The 15,708-nt window shown below is 47.2% G+C and overlaps 1 protein-coding gene across 4 annotated transcripts in view; it reads right to left on the minus strand.

The window, feature by feature from the left end:
• The window catches only part of CDC45 (cell division cycle 45), a 33,602-nt gene that overhangs the window by 9,187 nt on the left and 8,707 nt on the right, over positions 1-15,708 (minus strand). For 3 of the 4 annotated variants that reach the window (XR_006195119.1, XM_042909965.1, XM_042909966.1), the window contains exons 7-14: positions 14,289-14,344; positions 12,632-12,680; positions 10,795-10,856; positions 9,015-9,065; positions 7,551-7,670; positions 5,815-5,946; positions 5,447-5,545; positions 4,692-4,853 (exon numbers count right to left, since the gene is read on the minus strand). Coding sequence is in view for 3 of the 4 variants with exons in the window: in XM_042909965.1 (XP_042765899.1) it covers positions 4,692-4,853; positions 5,447-5,545; positions 5,815-5,946; positions 7,551-7,670; positions 9,015-9,065; positions 10,795-10,856; positions 12,632-12,680; positions 14,289-14,344 (731 nt within the window). In the remaining variant the exon portion in view is untranslated. The remainder of the gene's footprint in view (positions 1-4,691; positions 4,854-5,446; positions 5,546-5,814; positions 5,947-7,550; positions 7,671-9,014; positions 9,066-10,794; positions 10,857-12,631; positions 12,681-14,288; positions 14,345-15,708) is intronic. The other variant, XM_042909967.1, reaches the window with a different exon arrangement.

The raw sequence follows: 15,708 nt of genomic DNA on the forward strand, positions 1-15,708 counted from the left end.
CCAAGAATAAGACAAACATGGAAAACATAAGGCAAAAATCAGACAGAGCATTATTCCAGGAAAAAAAGAATAAAAAAAACACATATGTATGTTTGAGAGGAGTAATAAATAGTACAAAAGCATTCCCAAGCTGAAAAATCTGGGGCTTTGGATCAAAAGGGCTCGCCTGAGAACCCAGTACAATCCATGAGGCAAGATCTACCCAAGACACATCACTATGAAATGACAAAACACTGAAAATAAAAGAAAAAGTCCTGCAAGCTTTTTTAGGTGGGGTATGAGGCATTGATAAAGAAACAAGAACTAAGATAGCTCAGACTTCAATTAGCACCACTGGCTGCTAGAAGACAGGGGAGCAATAAAATCCACATTTAACAGGAAATTACCTTCAACCTTGAATTGTATACAAGCTATACCAGGGACCAGGTGAGGGTAGAATAAAGATATTGTCAGATGTGTAAGAACTCGGAACATTTACCTCATTATGTGCTCTTTCTTTAAAGAAAGAGAAGTATGCTCTAAAAAAATGAAAGGCTGAAAAAACCAAAGACAAGGACCCTAAGAAACACTGGCTCCAACCCAGGGCACAGTCAGTGCCTGGGATTGGCACAGTCAGTGCCAAACATCAGTGGTGGCAGCGAACAGCAGGCCTAGAGAGCTGCAGGTCCAGGCTGGTGTCAGAAGGCAGAACCCCAGGCTCTCCTAGACAAAAAGGACTCAAGGAATAGCTCCTGGAAGTAGAGCTTGGGAAAAAACTGGATATTATAAAGAAGGCAATTAAGAGTTCCAGGAAAAACAAAGAGCAGCATCAGAAAGTAACATAATCACTGCACACGAGTGATTCTGGAACATTGATTTTCATCTTTTAGAATCAAATCTATAGTCAAGGATGAGATGACTTGCATTCTATTCTCTAACCAAGTGTTATTAACCCTAAAAATATAAAAGCATAGATTTCACAAAGTAGAAGGTATAGGGAAGAGAAAAGTAAGAATGCTAATATCTTTTTCTTACAAAGTAGGAGAAAAGAGACAATGGTGATAGAACAAGATGTAAGTATGTTACAGTTACAAAGGAGCTAAAAACAGTGGCACAGGAAGGGAAAGGAGCACAAAAGAGGAATAAATATTCTGTCATAGCAGGAAGTCAGTAAACAATGTCTAAAACTGCTCCATCAACTCTGGGATGAGGGCATCAACAGTTGATACTATAGTTTTTGGGATTTCCTTATATTTCTAGATAAAAATAGAGCAACCACATTGTAAAACCAAAAATCTAGGACTCTCACGACAAGAGAATAAGGGAACACTGTAGACCCCAAAACATAAGCAGGGGGAATAGACCACCAACTGGCCATAAGACCGGTGTATCTTTGGGAGTTAGTGCGGGAGGAAGCAGAGAAGCAGCAAGAGCTAAGAATGTTTAAAAACACCAGGCAACTGGGGCACAGTGGTTCAAAGTGAGAGTTTTACCCTGTCCAATAGCAGGTGAGTGCAGGAGCTGTGATAAAGTGCAAGGGGACATGGTAAAGACTAGGGGGCCGTAGCAGTCTAGCTCTGACCAGCCAGAGCTCCTTTCCACTCTGAGTCCCTCACTGAGGAGAAACTGCCAAGATGGAATCAAAATTGAGTAAGACAGAGACAATATGAAAAAGGAAAAAGAAGGTACAGATAAAAATGTACCTGGGATTGTAGTGGAGGTTCTAGCAGTTGGAAAGGAAAAAGTAAAACCATCTCTATTTGCAGATAACATAATCTTGTATATAGGAAATCCTAAGGAATAACTAAAACCTATTACAACTAAAAACAAACAAACAAAAAAACTATTAGAGCTAATAAATAAGTTCAATACTGTTGCAAGACACAAGATAAATATACAAAAAGCAACTCTATTTCTATGCAATAGCAATCAGTAAACAAAAATAAAATTAAGAAAACAAGTGCATTTACCATAGTGTCAAAAAGAATAAAATATATATATATATTTTTTTTAATTTTTTTTTTTAACGTTTATTTATTTTTGAGACAGAGAGAGACAGAGCATGAACGGGGGAGGGTCAGAGAGAGAGGGAGACACAGAATCTGAAATAGGCTCCAGGCTCTGAGCTGTCAGCACAGAGCCCGACGCGGGGCTCGAACTCACGGACCGCGAGATCGTGACCTGAGCCGAAGTCGGACGCTTAACCGACTGAGCCACCCAGGCGTCCCAAGAATAAAATATTTAGGAATAAATTTAACAGGGGCAACCTGGGTGGCTCAGTTGGTTAAGCATCCAACTCTTGATCTCAGCTCAGGTGATGATCTCAAGGTTCGTGAGATCGAGCCCCAAGTTAGGCTCTGTGCTGATGGTGTGGAGCCTGCTTGGGATTCTCTCTCTCCCTCTCTCTTGTCCCTCCCCTGCTTGTGAATGTGCTCTCAAAATAAATAAACATTTAAAAAAAAGAATAAATTTAACAAAAGAAGTACAAAAAGAATTTATTCTCTGAAAAATACAAAACGTTCTTGAAAAAAATTAAAGAGGATCTGAGTTAATGGGAAAACATCCCATGTTCATGGACTGGAAGACTTCCTATTGTTGAGACAACAATACTCCCCAAATTTATCTATAGGTTCAAAGCAATATGACTTCTTTGCAGTATCTGACAAGCTGATCCTAAAACTCATATGGAACTTCAAGGAACACAGAATAACCAAAACTAGCTATAAAGCTACAGTAATCAAAACCGTGTGGTATTGCCACAAGGACAGATACACCAATTGATGGGACAGAACTGAGAGTCTAGAAATAAATTCTCATATTTACAGTTCACTGATATTCAACATGGGTGCCAAAATGATTCAGTGGGGGGAAAGAAGTCTTTTCAACAAATGGTATTAGAACAATTTGGATGTACACATACAAAAGGATTAAGTTGAACCTGTTCCTTGCACCAGACACAAAAATTAACCTCAAATGAATCATACACCTAATGTAAAGGCAAAAACTATAAAACTGTGAAGTGGTTTCTTAGATATAATATCAAAAACATAAGAAACAAAAGAAAAAGGATAACCTGGATATGACTGAAATTAAAACCTTGTGCTTCAAAGAACTGTATCAAGAAAGTGAAAAGATAACCCACAGGATGGGGGAAAATATTTGCAAATCATGTATTTGGTAAGGGATTTATATTTAGAATATAGGAAACAATTCTTACAGCTCCATAATAAAGACAATTTAAAAATGGACAAAGGACTTGAATAGACAGCTCTCCAAATGAGATCTACAAATAGCCAATAAGCACATGAAAAGCTGCTCAACATCATTAGCCATGAGGGAAATGCAAATCAAAACCACAATGAGATCCCACTTCACGCCACTTCACACTAGGATGGCTATCGTGGGTGTGGAGAAATTCAAACTCATACACTACTGATGGAATGTAAAATGATGTAATCACTTTGGAAAACAGTCTACCCATTATTCAAAAGATAAAACAGACTTACTATACGACCCAGAAATTCCATCCCCAGGCATATACACAAGAGCAATGAAAACACGTCCACACAACTTATATATGCGTATTTATGGCAGCATTATTCATAACAGTCAAAAGGTAGAAACTATCACTGATCAATGGACGAATAAAATGTGGTATATCCATACCATAGAGTCTTATTTGCAAGAAAAAGTAAGGAAATTTCTTCATGTTGCAACATGGATGAACCTTGAGAACACTAGCCTAAGTGAAAGGAGTCAGTTATAAAAGGACATGTATTGTTCAATCCCGTTTATACGAAGTGTCCAAAATAGCAAATCTATGAAGACAGAAAGTAGATTAGTGGTTGCCTAGGGCTCAGAGAGATGGGAGATTTGGGAGGTGATGGTTAAGGGGAATGGGGGGCTTCTTTCTGATGCAACGAATATGTTCTAAAATTAGGTAGTGGTGATATTTGCACAACCTTGTAAATATACTAAAAGCCACTGAATTGTACACATTAAATGGGTGGATTATATGGTGTACGAATTATAACTCAGTAAAGCTATTTAAAAAAAGTATGTCAGGGAACAGGGCAGGAAACCCCAGAAAGCAGACCCCTACATTTTTTAACACTGCACAGCAACAGAAGTGGCAGTTCTCTGAAGTTAGAAAGCTGTCTGAATCATGCCTCCTCTGAAAGTCAGGGAAGCTAAATTTACACACAAAAAATGAGAAATAGACAAGGAGCAAGGTCAAATCCTCTCAAAGTTACTATCAGAAAAAAGGGAATAGGGAGAATAGCATACCTATATCGATAATGCAAGTACTCTAGAAAGATGTGCCCCCAGAAGGTCAACACTGTGATGTTCTATTTCAAAGCAAGCTCAGACACATTAAAAACAAAATATAAAATGAGACATCTCAGGAAATGAAATAAAAAAATTAGAAATAAGAGGCAAATAATTGATAAATGAAGATTAAACTAGAAAAAAACTCACAAGAATGAATAAACACCACAAATAATGACTGAAGAGGTCAAGGAGGTAAAAAACGATTAAAAATCAAAAAGGAGAAGGAAAGGGTTTGAGAGGAAGATGGACAGGAAATGTGTCACATGCTCCCCTGGTGGACTGCGATTACTTTCTGCAGGACACAGTCACCCCCATGCCCCTGGGGTTCCTGTGACTTGCCTCCTTGAAGAGTATTAGGATGAGGAATAGTGGCCCACTACCTGGAGAGACTGTCCAAAGCCTGGATGAAGTTATCTGTCCCTGAGCCGTCCTTCTCGGGACTCTCCATCAGTGACATGGTGGCAAAGACCACGTCACTGGCCAGGAACTTATGCTTGAACCCGAAGTGAATGCTGAAAGTCTGCACGCGCATGTCCTTCATCCTGCAATGGGAGCAAGCAACATGGCTGATATCCCTGTGTGCATGTGGGAGTGCTCTCAAGTTGTGGGTGAGCTCTCACTGCCAGGCCAGGCCAGCAGATGTACGGCTGTCTCTCCCTGGCACCTGCTAATGCACAAGGCAAGACCACTGTGGTCCAAGAATGGAGGGGGGGAGAAGACCTGACATAATAGCCCTGTAACCTGGGGCACTGAGTGCCTTGTCCAAAGCTGTCCTATTGGTTGGGGGAAAGAGCAGAGATGTGTGTGCAGCCCCTCCCATGTCCCAGGATGCTAGAAGCAGCCACAGGACGCTCTAGGCAGAGCGTGCCTGAACCTGGCCTCAGGGGGCCCTTCCCACAGCTATTTCCTGTGTCCAGTCAGGGATAGACCAGGTTGACCTAGAGGTCTACACCTCAGCCCCAGGATGTAAGGACCCGGACTTCTCTAGACCTGGACCTACTTTTAAACCAAAGAGAACTCAAAACTCTGGGAAAGATTAGACAGGTCATATTTGCTTGTGTATTCTTGTTTTTGCATTATTTTAGGTTAAAGCTGAAGCCTGAACAAAGCTTAACGCCGAAAAACATGTGTTTACCCAAATTTATTTGCAGACTCTTCGATCATCTCCCGCAAATTCTCCTTCAAGGAGACATCCATGGACTGGAACTTCTGCTTCACCTGTTTCAAGGGGAGGCTGGAAAGATGACAAGCACCAGTCACATGAGTAACCTGGCTTCAGATGGAGGTCACCAAGCACCAGTGGGACTGAGAGCACTCTACAAGGAGTCCCAGTGCTCATGAGAGGGGTCTTCATATGTAGGCCTTTGGGCAATATTCTGGGGTCTCCGAGTGAGACACTTCAGGTAGAAACAGGCAGCCTCTGAATGTTGGTCACAACCAAGGGGAGGGACCTTTCCCCTGGTGGGAGGAGTGGGGGGCCTCTGGGCCAAGGCGGTCACTCACCCCACGTCTGCAAGGAACTCCTGGAGACGCTTCTGCCCATGCACAGACCAGAGCTTGAACCTGGCTGCAGTGTAGCATGTGTTGCATAGGCTGTCATGGAGGGACCAGTGCTGGTAGAGTGCCAGGCGGAGGCTGGGCCCAGTCAAGGAGGCAGTGGCTGGCCAGTGACCCGTGGCTTGGGCAGTGCACGGCCCTACCCATCCCCAGAGAGCCTGCCTGCACAACCAGTTACACCTCCTTAGCTTCATTTGACCCATATGGAGAGCTTATAAGGGGGTGTCTGCACACCATTATCACTGTTGGACAGATGGGGAAACTGAGGCGCAGGGGTTCTGAGAGTCTAGGTACTGTGGTGACAGAGACAGTCCTCATGGCTACACAGGGCAGTCCATGCTGTCATCACATCTGCTCCCTGCATGCTACACCTAGCTTGGCCCTCTCCCACACCCGCCTCTCTGCTGGACCCCCCTGAACAAAACCCCCTCTTCTTAAACACACTGTTTACTGCCAGTGGGGCTGTGAGCATGGCTGTGTGTGAGGGTGATCCTGTCCCCACCCCATTGTGTGCCCCTTCTTCCCGGTCCCAAGGGTCTAAGCAGGATGTCAGGCTGGTTCTGCCTGCCTCCCAGTGTCATGCTGGTACCCTGACACCATTTCTGCCAACACATCTGCCCTTGAGGCTTAGCTCTGACCACATGGTGGGCTCTGTCCTCAGTGCTGCCCAGCCTGATGGCTGGGACCTGATCCCTGGACATCCTGTGTCAGGCCCTGGTGGGCTCTCCAATCCTGGGAGCTCAGATGCCTCACATTTAACACGTCTTCCTAGACATGACCTTCTACTCACCTATCCAAATCCACATTTATTGGTCCCCATCCATCCCAGCAGGCATAGGACAGCATCATTCCCACCATCACTACCTACCACTGAAGAAGCAGGCCCCAGCCCTGCCTTATACCTATGGCTGCCAGTCTGTATCCCTGCAACCAGCAGTCCAGGGACCTTTTAAGCATAAAGAATTGAACTCAACAACCTCCTCAACCTCCCACTGCCCTGGGCTCTCTGACCTTCAGACTCCACTCATCTCTCCAGTCCCTTCCTCAGGGCCTTTGCACAGCCACGGTCTTGGCCCAGGCTGTCCTCCCTCCCACCCCGTGTGTCTGAGTCTCAGCCTGAGATGTGCCCCCCCCCCCCCCAAGGGCCTTTCCTGAGTATTGCCACCCAACAACCCCCTGGTTACTCCATCAATGCCCCACCTTCTTATGGAACATTTGTGCTCTGTAATCACATGCTGGCTTACTGCTTCCTGACGGGCTTGGCAAGAGTCTGCGCTCATCATTAAACTGCCCACACTGCACAGATAGGCCCTGCAACACACCAGGCCTACAATGAGCCGTAAATAAATAGATGATGCTTCTGAACACAGCACTGGCATTTAGGAGCCAAAGCCATACAGAAGAGCCAGGACAGAGTCCACTCCCCAGTACCTGGTGCTTTGCCGAGCCTGGAGAGCACACCAGGGCCCCTTTCTCAAAGCCTCTAGTTTCATCCACTGCCTGCCTAGGTACACAGTAGACACAGCAGTACAATCCAGGCCTGCGACTCCACAGCCACAACCACACCACCCCCAGGGGGATGTGGGCTGGGCTTGCAGAGGTGATAAAGTGGTGTGTGGCTGAGCAAAACTGAGGGCAGGGGGGTGCTGCCTGTGCTTGGCCGGCCTGAACAACAAGGATACTCATACTCGAAGGAGATCCGTGTACAGTCCACAGAGAGGGAGTTCTCCTCATCCTCATTCCGGTGGTTGTGCCGAGACACATGGCGCTGCAGGATGCCAACGTCCATTACGTACTTCATCCTGGAATGAAAGCACTGCCAGCCGCCTGGGTGGATGCCTTCCTCCCTCACGTGCAGCCAGGCCACGTGGCTTCCCTCCTTCCCTCGGGGAACCCCCCTCACAGGCTAAGGGGCTAGCCCACCATATAGGCTGTTCCTGTCAGGATGAGGAAGGTCCACCACCTCTGCAAAGCCAAATGCAGCTGTGGCACCAGGGCCTTGGCAGCTAGGTTCTAAGCCCTTCCTCCACGACGAGGATCCAGGGGGCATGTGAGTAGACAGAGCTGGGAGGGGTGGGCTCTGGCCGCAGCCCCTGCCCCCTTGCACTCTCCTCTGGGTGGCAGCTGTCCTGCCCTTACTTATTTGAGGCCTCCTGAGGGCAGGCACTGCAGGAGGCCAAAGCCCTGTCCAGCAGTCACAGTCAAGTGGACGGACTACATAGTGACAGTAGTCCACAGCAAAGGGTGTGGATCCTCTCAAGCACAGCAGGAGAGGGCAGACCCCAGTCCAGATCCACCTACAGATGGCCACTGAGCAGGACAGTGACAGTGGAGCCTCATGTGAGGGGCTGCCATAGGCCAGGGACAGTGCCTGGCACTGCACACAACGCATGCCATCTTTAAGAGAGAAGGGGGAACAAGGCCCAGCAAGGTATCCACGCCTGTGAGACTCAGAACCCTCCTGGTCCCTAGGCTACACCATATGACTCAGGTGGGCAGAGTGGGGTGGAGAGGCAGGGAATGGGGGTGCTGGGGCCTCTGTAAACTGCACAAGGAGTGTCCTTGGACAGGGTTAGGGTAGGGGTCCCTGTCAATTGTCTTAGAGTCCTCACCTGATGGCCACCAGAATGCGGATGAGAGGGGGTGCTGGCACCCCATGCTTCCCAGGTATCTCTATTCTGGGGCAGCCCTTCAGCTCTCCATCAGGAGTGATGAGGAGCACTAAAGCCCGCTCACCAAGGGGCAAAAGAGAATTCGGCTCCATGCCAGCCCTCCTGGCAGTCCTTGCCAGCCTTCCCCTTGCCGTTGAGATCACATCCACCCTCCCTGGTAGGACTCCTGGGGTCCTCACCTCCTCCTCCCAGAGCCCCCATGTCTACCTTGCAAGGACCACATGGAGAGCCAGGATACTGAGCTCCCTCCTCTCACCTCTGGCTCCACCTGCTGGGCTCCCCGAGGGTGGATGAAGCATCCATACAAGGCCTAGTTCTAAGCCCTTCCTCGGTGACAAGGATCCAGGCCTAAGGCCAGCCCCCTCCTCATCAGGGCTCTGCCACCCATCTTCCCACTGCAAAACTGGGCTGCAGCCAGGCCATGCACATGGCCACAGCACAGGCCAACCTCTGACAGCCTGAGTGCATCCTTACTGGGTGATCTTGTCTTGCACCCACTGGTCCGTTAGTCCAACGATGGCCCACCTGGAAGAGAAGAGTGCAACAAAGCTCACAGGAGCATGGCCTGGCCAGGCCCACCACCCGACAGTCTCTCCTCTGCAGGGTAGAAGGTTATGGAGCCAACTCAGGGCTCCCAGCATAGCAGCACAGCAGTGGGAACTTCTGGTGCACAGGAGGGAGCTCTCCCAGGGCAAGGATGGCAGGCCTGACGTGGTCTCTGGGAGCTGGCTGACCCCAACACTCTCCACCCTCATCTTTCTGGAGCAGAGCTGCAGCAGACTCGGTGCTCAGTTGCTGGTGGGTCCTGGTGTGTCACTCCACCCCCAAGCCCCTCATGTCACCTGCCCCTCTGCAATATGGCTTACACCACAACAGACCCTCATCAAGTCCATGTCTGTTGTCCTGGTATGAAGTGGCAGGACATAGAGTCACAGAATTTAGGCCTCTTAAGAGCCTTCCAAGGTCCTGTCTCTGAGCTCATCTTTTGTGGATGAGATGATGGAGGCCCAAGCTGGCCTGACCTCCCCAAGGACCATGGCCAGCCCATGGCAGAAGGAACCAGGACCTCAGGTATTACCCTCTGTCAGTCCCCAGGCAGCGTCCTTCAATAACCCCCTCTGGGACCAGAGCCAAGAATAGTCAAAGATGCTGGGAGCAGTAAGATGGAGAGGCCCTGGAAGGTTCACGTGGGGGCAGGACATTCGAGCACCCCACCATATCTGTTAGTGCAGTGAGTCCCTTCTCAGAAGGTCTTCTTCAAAACATGCCACCATGGGGCGTCTTCCCAAGCCCACCCTTTCCTCCTTCCAACCTTCCCATGCATATATTTTGTATCAGATTATTTTGCATTTGTTCTTGTGCTATATCTGGAGTTTTCTGGAGGCATTTCAAGGGGGCATATTCTGACATCAATGCTAAACTGGAGGTACTTGTTGTGAGTGGGCCGTCAAGGGTGCCCCCAAGCACATAGCAGGGAGTGCAGGTGAGGCTAAGAGAGCTGAACCTGAGGATGGCAGGTAGGCATCTGCTCAGGGTGATGACAGAGCACCCTGGGGCCTAGGTGTAACCAGGGCTTTGGTCCTGCCCCAGCCCCCGGCTGTCGTAAAACCCTGATTCAGCAAAGACCATTACAAGCCCCACCACAGGCTCAGGCCTGGAAAGAATATCCCCTCCTCATCTTGTAGTGGAGAAAACCAGAACTAGAGCAGAGGACCGAGGGGGTGGAGCAGGCCGGACCTGTATTTTCTTTCCTCAGACTCTGGGTTTAGTTTTTAAACCAACCTGTGTACAGCACCCCAATGTGCTGGGTGCTCCTGCTTGCAGCCAGTGCAGCAAACTCAGAGGTGGGCTAAGGGTTATTCCTGTACCAGATTTCACAGCACGCCAGGGAAGCAAAGCTGCCTGACAAGGGCTGCCATATTCAAATCTCCCACTCCTACTGTCACCTGAATTTACGAGGCAGCAAGGCTGAGTGGTAGGGTGGGAAGGTTAGAGCTGCACTCAGGCCCCACCCCCTGACCCTCTGCACCCAACAATGCTCCCTACATTTCCCCTAGGAGTTTGTATGCAGACAAAAGCCTCAAAGGAAGAAAACCAGGGCTATGCCTATTCCCAGAAAGGGGTTGTGTCCAATGTTCCTGGTGGGGACCACACGGTGATGTCTTCTTCCAGACCCTGTTCTCACTGTGGAAGGACAGAGTTACTTGGAGAAGGAAGCCCCACATAGCACTGGTCTTGACTGGGGCCTACATACCACAGCATGTCGTTCAAGTCTTTTGACATCATCCACGCCAGGTCAAACATCACCATGGCTGACTGAAAGAAAGAAAGAAGCCTGAGGTCCAAGCAGCTGTGCTCCTAGGCAGGGTGTGCACCAGGGCTGGGTTGTCCAGGATCCCAGCCAAGCCCCTAAAGATCGAAGGTATTCCCAGCTAGGGAAGGAAGCATGGGTGGATTCTAGGCCAAACCAAGGGAGGAAGACAGAGGAACTCAAGTCATCTGCATGGTCTCCTCTGCTAACTAGTCATTTCTATGTACATACTTCATCATGCAAGGGAGAACACCTGAGTACAGCACTGTGCTAGTGCCTCTACACATCTCACTGGGTCCCTCAGTGATACCTGGGGAGGCAATGAAGCCAGGAGGTTAGGGACCTTTGTCCACACACTCCTCCTGGCTGGCTGGCAGGCTTACACACACTCTCAGGAAGGCTGGATGAAGCAGGGCCTTGGTTCTCATTACCTGGTCGTTAAAGAGGAAGGGTGCTTCCGGACCTCTGTGAGGAAGATCTTTCTAACAGGGCTGTCTGCAGACAGAAGCAACTAACTCCCTGTGAGCATAGTCTGGGTTTTGGTAGGAGACAACAAGGGGTATCAGTGTCTGACCAGAAGATTCTAAAGTCCCATTGGCTGTGCGATGCTGGGCTGCCCACCAGAGAGGATTTCCAAGGGAATGATTCACAAATCTGGAGGGAGCTGGGCGACTGCTGCCCCACCCACCTCCCACTGCTTGGAATTTTCCATGTGCTGGGGCAGAGCAGAGAGGGAAAAAGATGATCTTTCAAAGGACAATGAGACCTTGATACTAAAAGGGATACTGGAAATATGGCACTCAGAGTTCAAGGTCCCAGGGCCAAATGCTAACACTGAACACATATTTTACTGGAAACTAATTTTCTAGGGATCCTTACAGCCTTGAGCTCTGCTCAACAGTACCAGAGTCAGGGGCACCCGGGTGGCACAGTTGGTTAAGCGTCCGACTCTTGATCTCGGCTCAGGTCATAATCTCACAGTTCATGAGTTCAAGCCCCGCATCAAGGTCTGCACTGATGATGCAGAGTCTGCTGAGGATTCTCTCTCCTTCTCTCTGCCCCTCCCCTGCTTGTGCATGCTTTCTCTCAAAATAAGTAAACAAACTTAAAAAAAAAAAATTTTTTTTTAATAAATTAAACAAAACAAAGCAAAAAAATACCTGCCACAGTCAACACAGGTTTTCCATGTGAAATTCTGTTCCATAACACATGCAGTGATGGGCCTTGGTAATTATAAACACAGACTTGTTCTGTATTTTTGATGGTGAACAAAAATAATAGCTGTTGTCCTTTGGGCACCTATTGGGTGTGCAGGATCATCCTAACAACTGCCTCTGAAATGAGGGCTGTTCTCTTCCTTTTATGGAGGAACAAAAGTTTAAGTCTCAGAGAGGCTGCCCCCCACATGCCCTAGGTCACACAGCAGAAGTTGTGAGGCTCAGATTCAAATCAGGCTTTTATGGTTCTAAAAATTTTTTTTTTTAACGTTTATTTTTGAGACAGAGAGAGAGCATAAACGGGGGAGGGGCAGAGAGCGAGTGAGACACAGAATCTGAAACAGGCTCCAGGCTCTGAGCTGTCAGCACAGAGCCCGACGCGGGGCTCAAACTCATGGACCGCGAGATCATGATCTGGACCGAAGTTGGACATCTAACCACCTGAGCTACCCAGGCACCCCAGGCTTTTGTGGTTCTAAAACATATGCTCATTTCTCCTCATGTTTTAGGTCACTGACCCTTGAGTCAGAACTTTATGGTGAAGTACACCTATTCGTACGTACCGACGTCCCGTGATATTCATACTGTTCATAGTCAAAGAGGATGTCTCTTCTGTAATGACATAAAATGCAGTTCTTCAACAGGAAGCAGTACAAGGAAGACAAACATTTGGAAAATGCTAAAACTTGACAGTAATCAAAGAAACACATTAAGTCACAGTACTCTTTGTATTCGCTTATGGACTGTTTCAGAGTACACATGTGCAATGCAGGAAAGGGAGCAATATTGACATAAAAGGCTTGTGGCAATGAAAGAAGTAAAATGGCATAGAATAATCTTAGAATCCCACTTTTATCCTAAGACAACAATTCAAAGGAACAAGCAAGACAACACTATGTGCACAAACACAATTGTTCATTGCAGCCTTATTTGTCATGGCAAAATACCAGAAGTAACCTCCAGTTTGAAAAGGAGATTGGCCATATAAGTATAATGCAAGTCATAAAAGTGTTGGAACTATCAAAAATGGTTAGATTAAGTAAAAACAATGCAAAATTAGGTGCGTGTTATGATCACATAAAAAATACACAAGTATGGATACCCCAGGAAGATTGATTCAAAGCCAGAATCTCTTCCAATCATTGAATATGGATTATATTCACTTTCCTTTTCATTGCACTTCCCGAAATATATTTTCATTGTCCTTTCATGAGGGAGTAGCCAAGTACAACGCCCTCAGCTGGAACAGCAGAGACTTTCAGGGACTGGATCAAGTAAGGAATACTCAACTCAACGGCACTGTGGCACGGTCACCTCAAGCTACAATAATCTTTCCATTTTTTTATTTTAGAGTGCTTCAATTTTTTTTTAATATTTATTTACTTTTAAGAGAAAGAGAATCAGCGCATGAGTGGAGGAAGGGCAGAGACAGAGGGAGACACAGAATTCGAAGCAGGTTCCAGACTCTGAGCTGTCAGCACAGAGCCTAAAGTGGGGCTTGAACAAATGAACAGTGAGATCGTGACCTGAGCTGAAGTCAGACGCTTACCGACTGAGCCACACAGGTGCCCCTGGAGCACTTCAATTTTTTAATTTGCAATGTGAAGAGGAATTATAGATAATTCAGTTTTCTTCTCATTCACATTTTCTATGAAAACTTTTATACAATTAGCATCTATCTCATTTAGGAAGAACTTACAAATAAAACTATATCTGGAAAAACAACAAAAATAAAAGACAAGAGGCTGTTATCCCTAACAGAGAGCAGAAGACCTCTGAGCCCAGTCCTGCCACTTGTAAGACCACAGCATGATACAGAGGGGATCCAGAGCTCTTCTCCGATACAGGGAACACATGCTCACTCCTGGAGCCACCAGCCCAGAGACTCTAAACTAACTGAATTGGGGGTGCCTGGGGTGGCTCAGTTGGTTAAGCATCCGACTCTTGATTTTGGCTCAGGTCATAATCTCATGATTCATGAGATTGAGCCCTGCGCCAGGCTCTGCAATGACAGCGCAGAGCCTGCTTGGAATTCTCCCTCTCTCTGCCCCTCCCCTGGTCACAGGCACTCTCAATCTCTTTCTCTCTGTCTAAATGTATTGTCCTCAAATGCAAAAAAAAAAAAAAAAAAGAAAGTATCTAGTCGCCATGGAAAACATAGGTATCCCAGAGGGATTGCAGACTCCATGGCACAGGGTGCTGCTTGAAGTACACACTCACCTCCGGGCCTCCCACTCTCTTCGCTGCCTCCTCTTCATGGTTTGTGCCACTATCTCCTGACGTAGGGACAAAGAGAACAAAAGGTTGAGCAAATAGGGGAGGCTGGGTGGCTCAGTTCGTTAAGCATCTGACTCCAGCTCAGGTCATGTTCTTAGAACTTGTGAGTTCGAGCTCCACATCAGGCTCTGTAGTCAGAGCCTGGAGACTGCTTCGGATTCTGTGTCCCCCTCTCGGTCCCTCCCCTGCTCATGTGCTATCTCTCTCTCTCTCTCCTTCAAAATAAGCATTAAAAAAAAAGTTGAGCAAATAAGCCAGGAATGTACTCCTGTAGCCCGAGAAGGTTCCAATCAGGCAGAAGCCACTGGACATGGACCCCTGAGGGAAAACATGGGTCATTCATTCCCATGTCCTGAGCTCAGCCTGGTCCTAGAGAAGAGAAGAACTGAAGTGGGGGATGATTGAGACCTCTCTAGCCCACTGGCACTACAGACACCATATGGTGGACAGAAGCAGATGCTTCCCCAGTGCCTGCTCAGGCTACACTCTGTCCATGTGCTCCGTCTGTCCACTCCAGCCTTCCATCATCCCCATCACTGTGTGATCCAGAAGTGCATAGCTACTTCATACTGGCTTCCCCGCCAGATCACTAAGCACTAATGTTACCAATATCCTTCCACGTACCAGCCACTGGGGTTTTTTTTTGTTTTGTTTTTGTTTTGTTTTGTTTTGTTTTGCTTATAGATCCTAGACTTGGAGCTGAAGAAGCCAGCAACCTGGAAACCCCAACAGGCACAGAGAAAAAAAGTCCTCAACAAAAGCCAAAGGATCCTAAAGAGCAGCCTTGAAAGACAGAAAACTTTTAGACAATGATTGGTCTAATCCAGCCACCACGACCAAAAACTGTGGCCCCACCCCTATCCACTTGGCAAAGACGAAGTAGAAGCCTAGACTCTCACCCTGGTGAATACCTCCCACCTGTAACACTTCCACCTTTCACTTGTAACATCTCTCAACATGCTCACTGGGGTGGTATCAGAGGAGGCCAAGTAGTGAGCCTAGAACTTTCTTGCCCAGTGGTAACAAGGAGCCACTCTTCTTGGTAGTTAATGGAGGTCAAGTGGAGAATCTTTAACTTCTATCTCCACCTGGCTATAAAGAGACATGCTGCCCACCTGCTCCTTTGCCAGAATGATGTCAGAGAAAGCAGGTAACACAGAAGGCTTAATTAAGATCCAGAGTCTCAAAACATAAAATAAAATGTCCAGGTTTCATTTGAAAAGCACTCATCACACCAAGAGCCAGGAAAATCTCAAATTGAACACCAAAACAGGAAATCCATAAATGTTAACTCAAAGATGACAAAGATGTGAGAATTATCGGACAAAAATTTTTAAAGCAGCCATCACAAAAATGCTTCAAT

This window comes from Panthera leo, chromosome D3 (assembly GCF_018350215.1).
Source record: "Panthera leo isolate Ple1 chromosome D3, P.leo_Ple1_pat1.1, whole genome shotgun sequence".
Classification (NCBI taxonomy): domain Eukaryota; kingdom Metazoa; phylum Chordata; class Mammalia; order Carnivora; family Felidae; genus Panthera; species Panthera leo.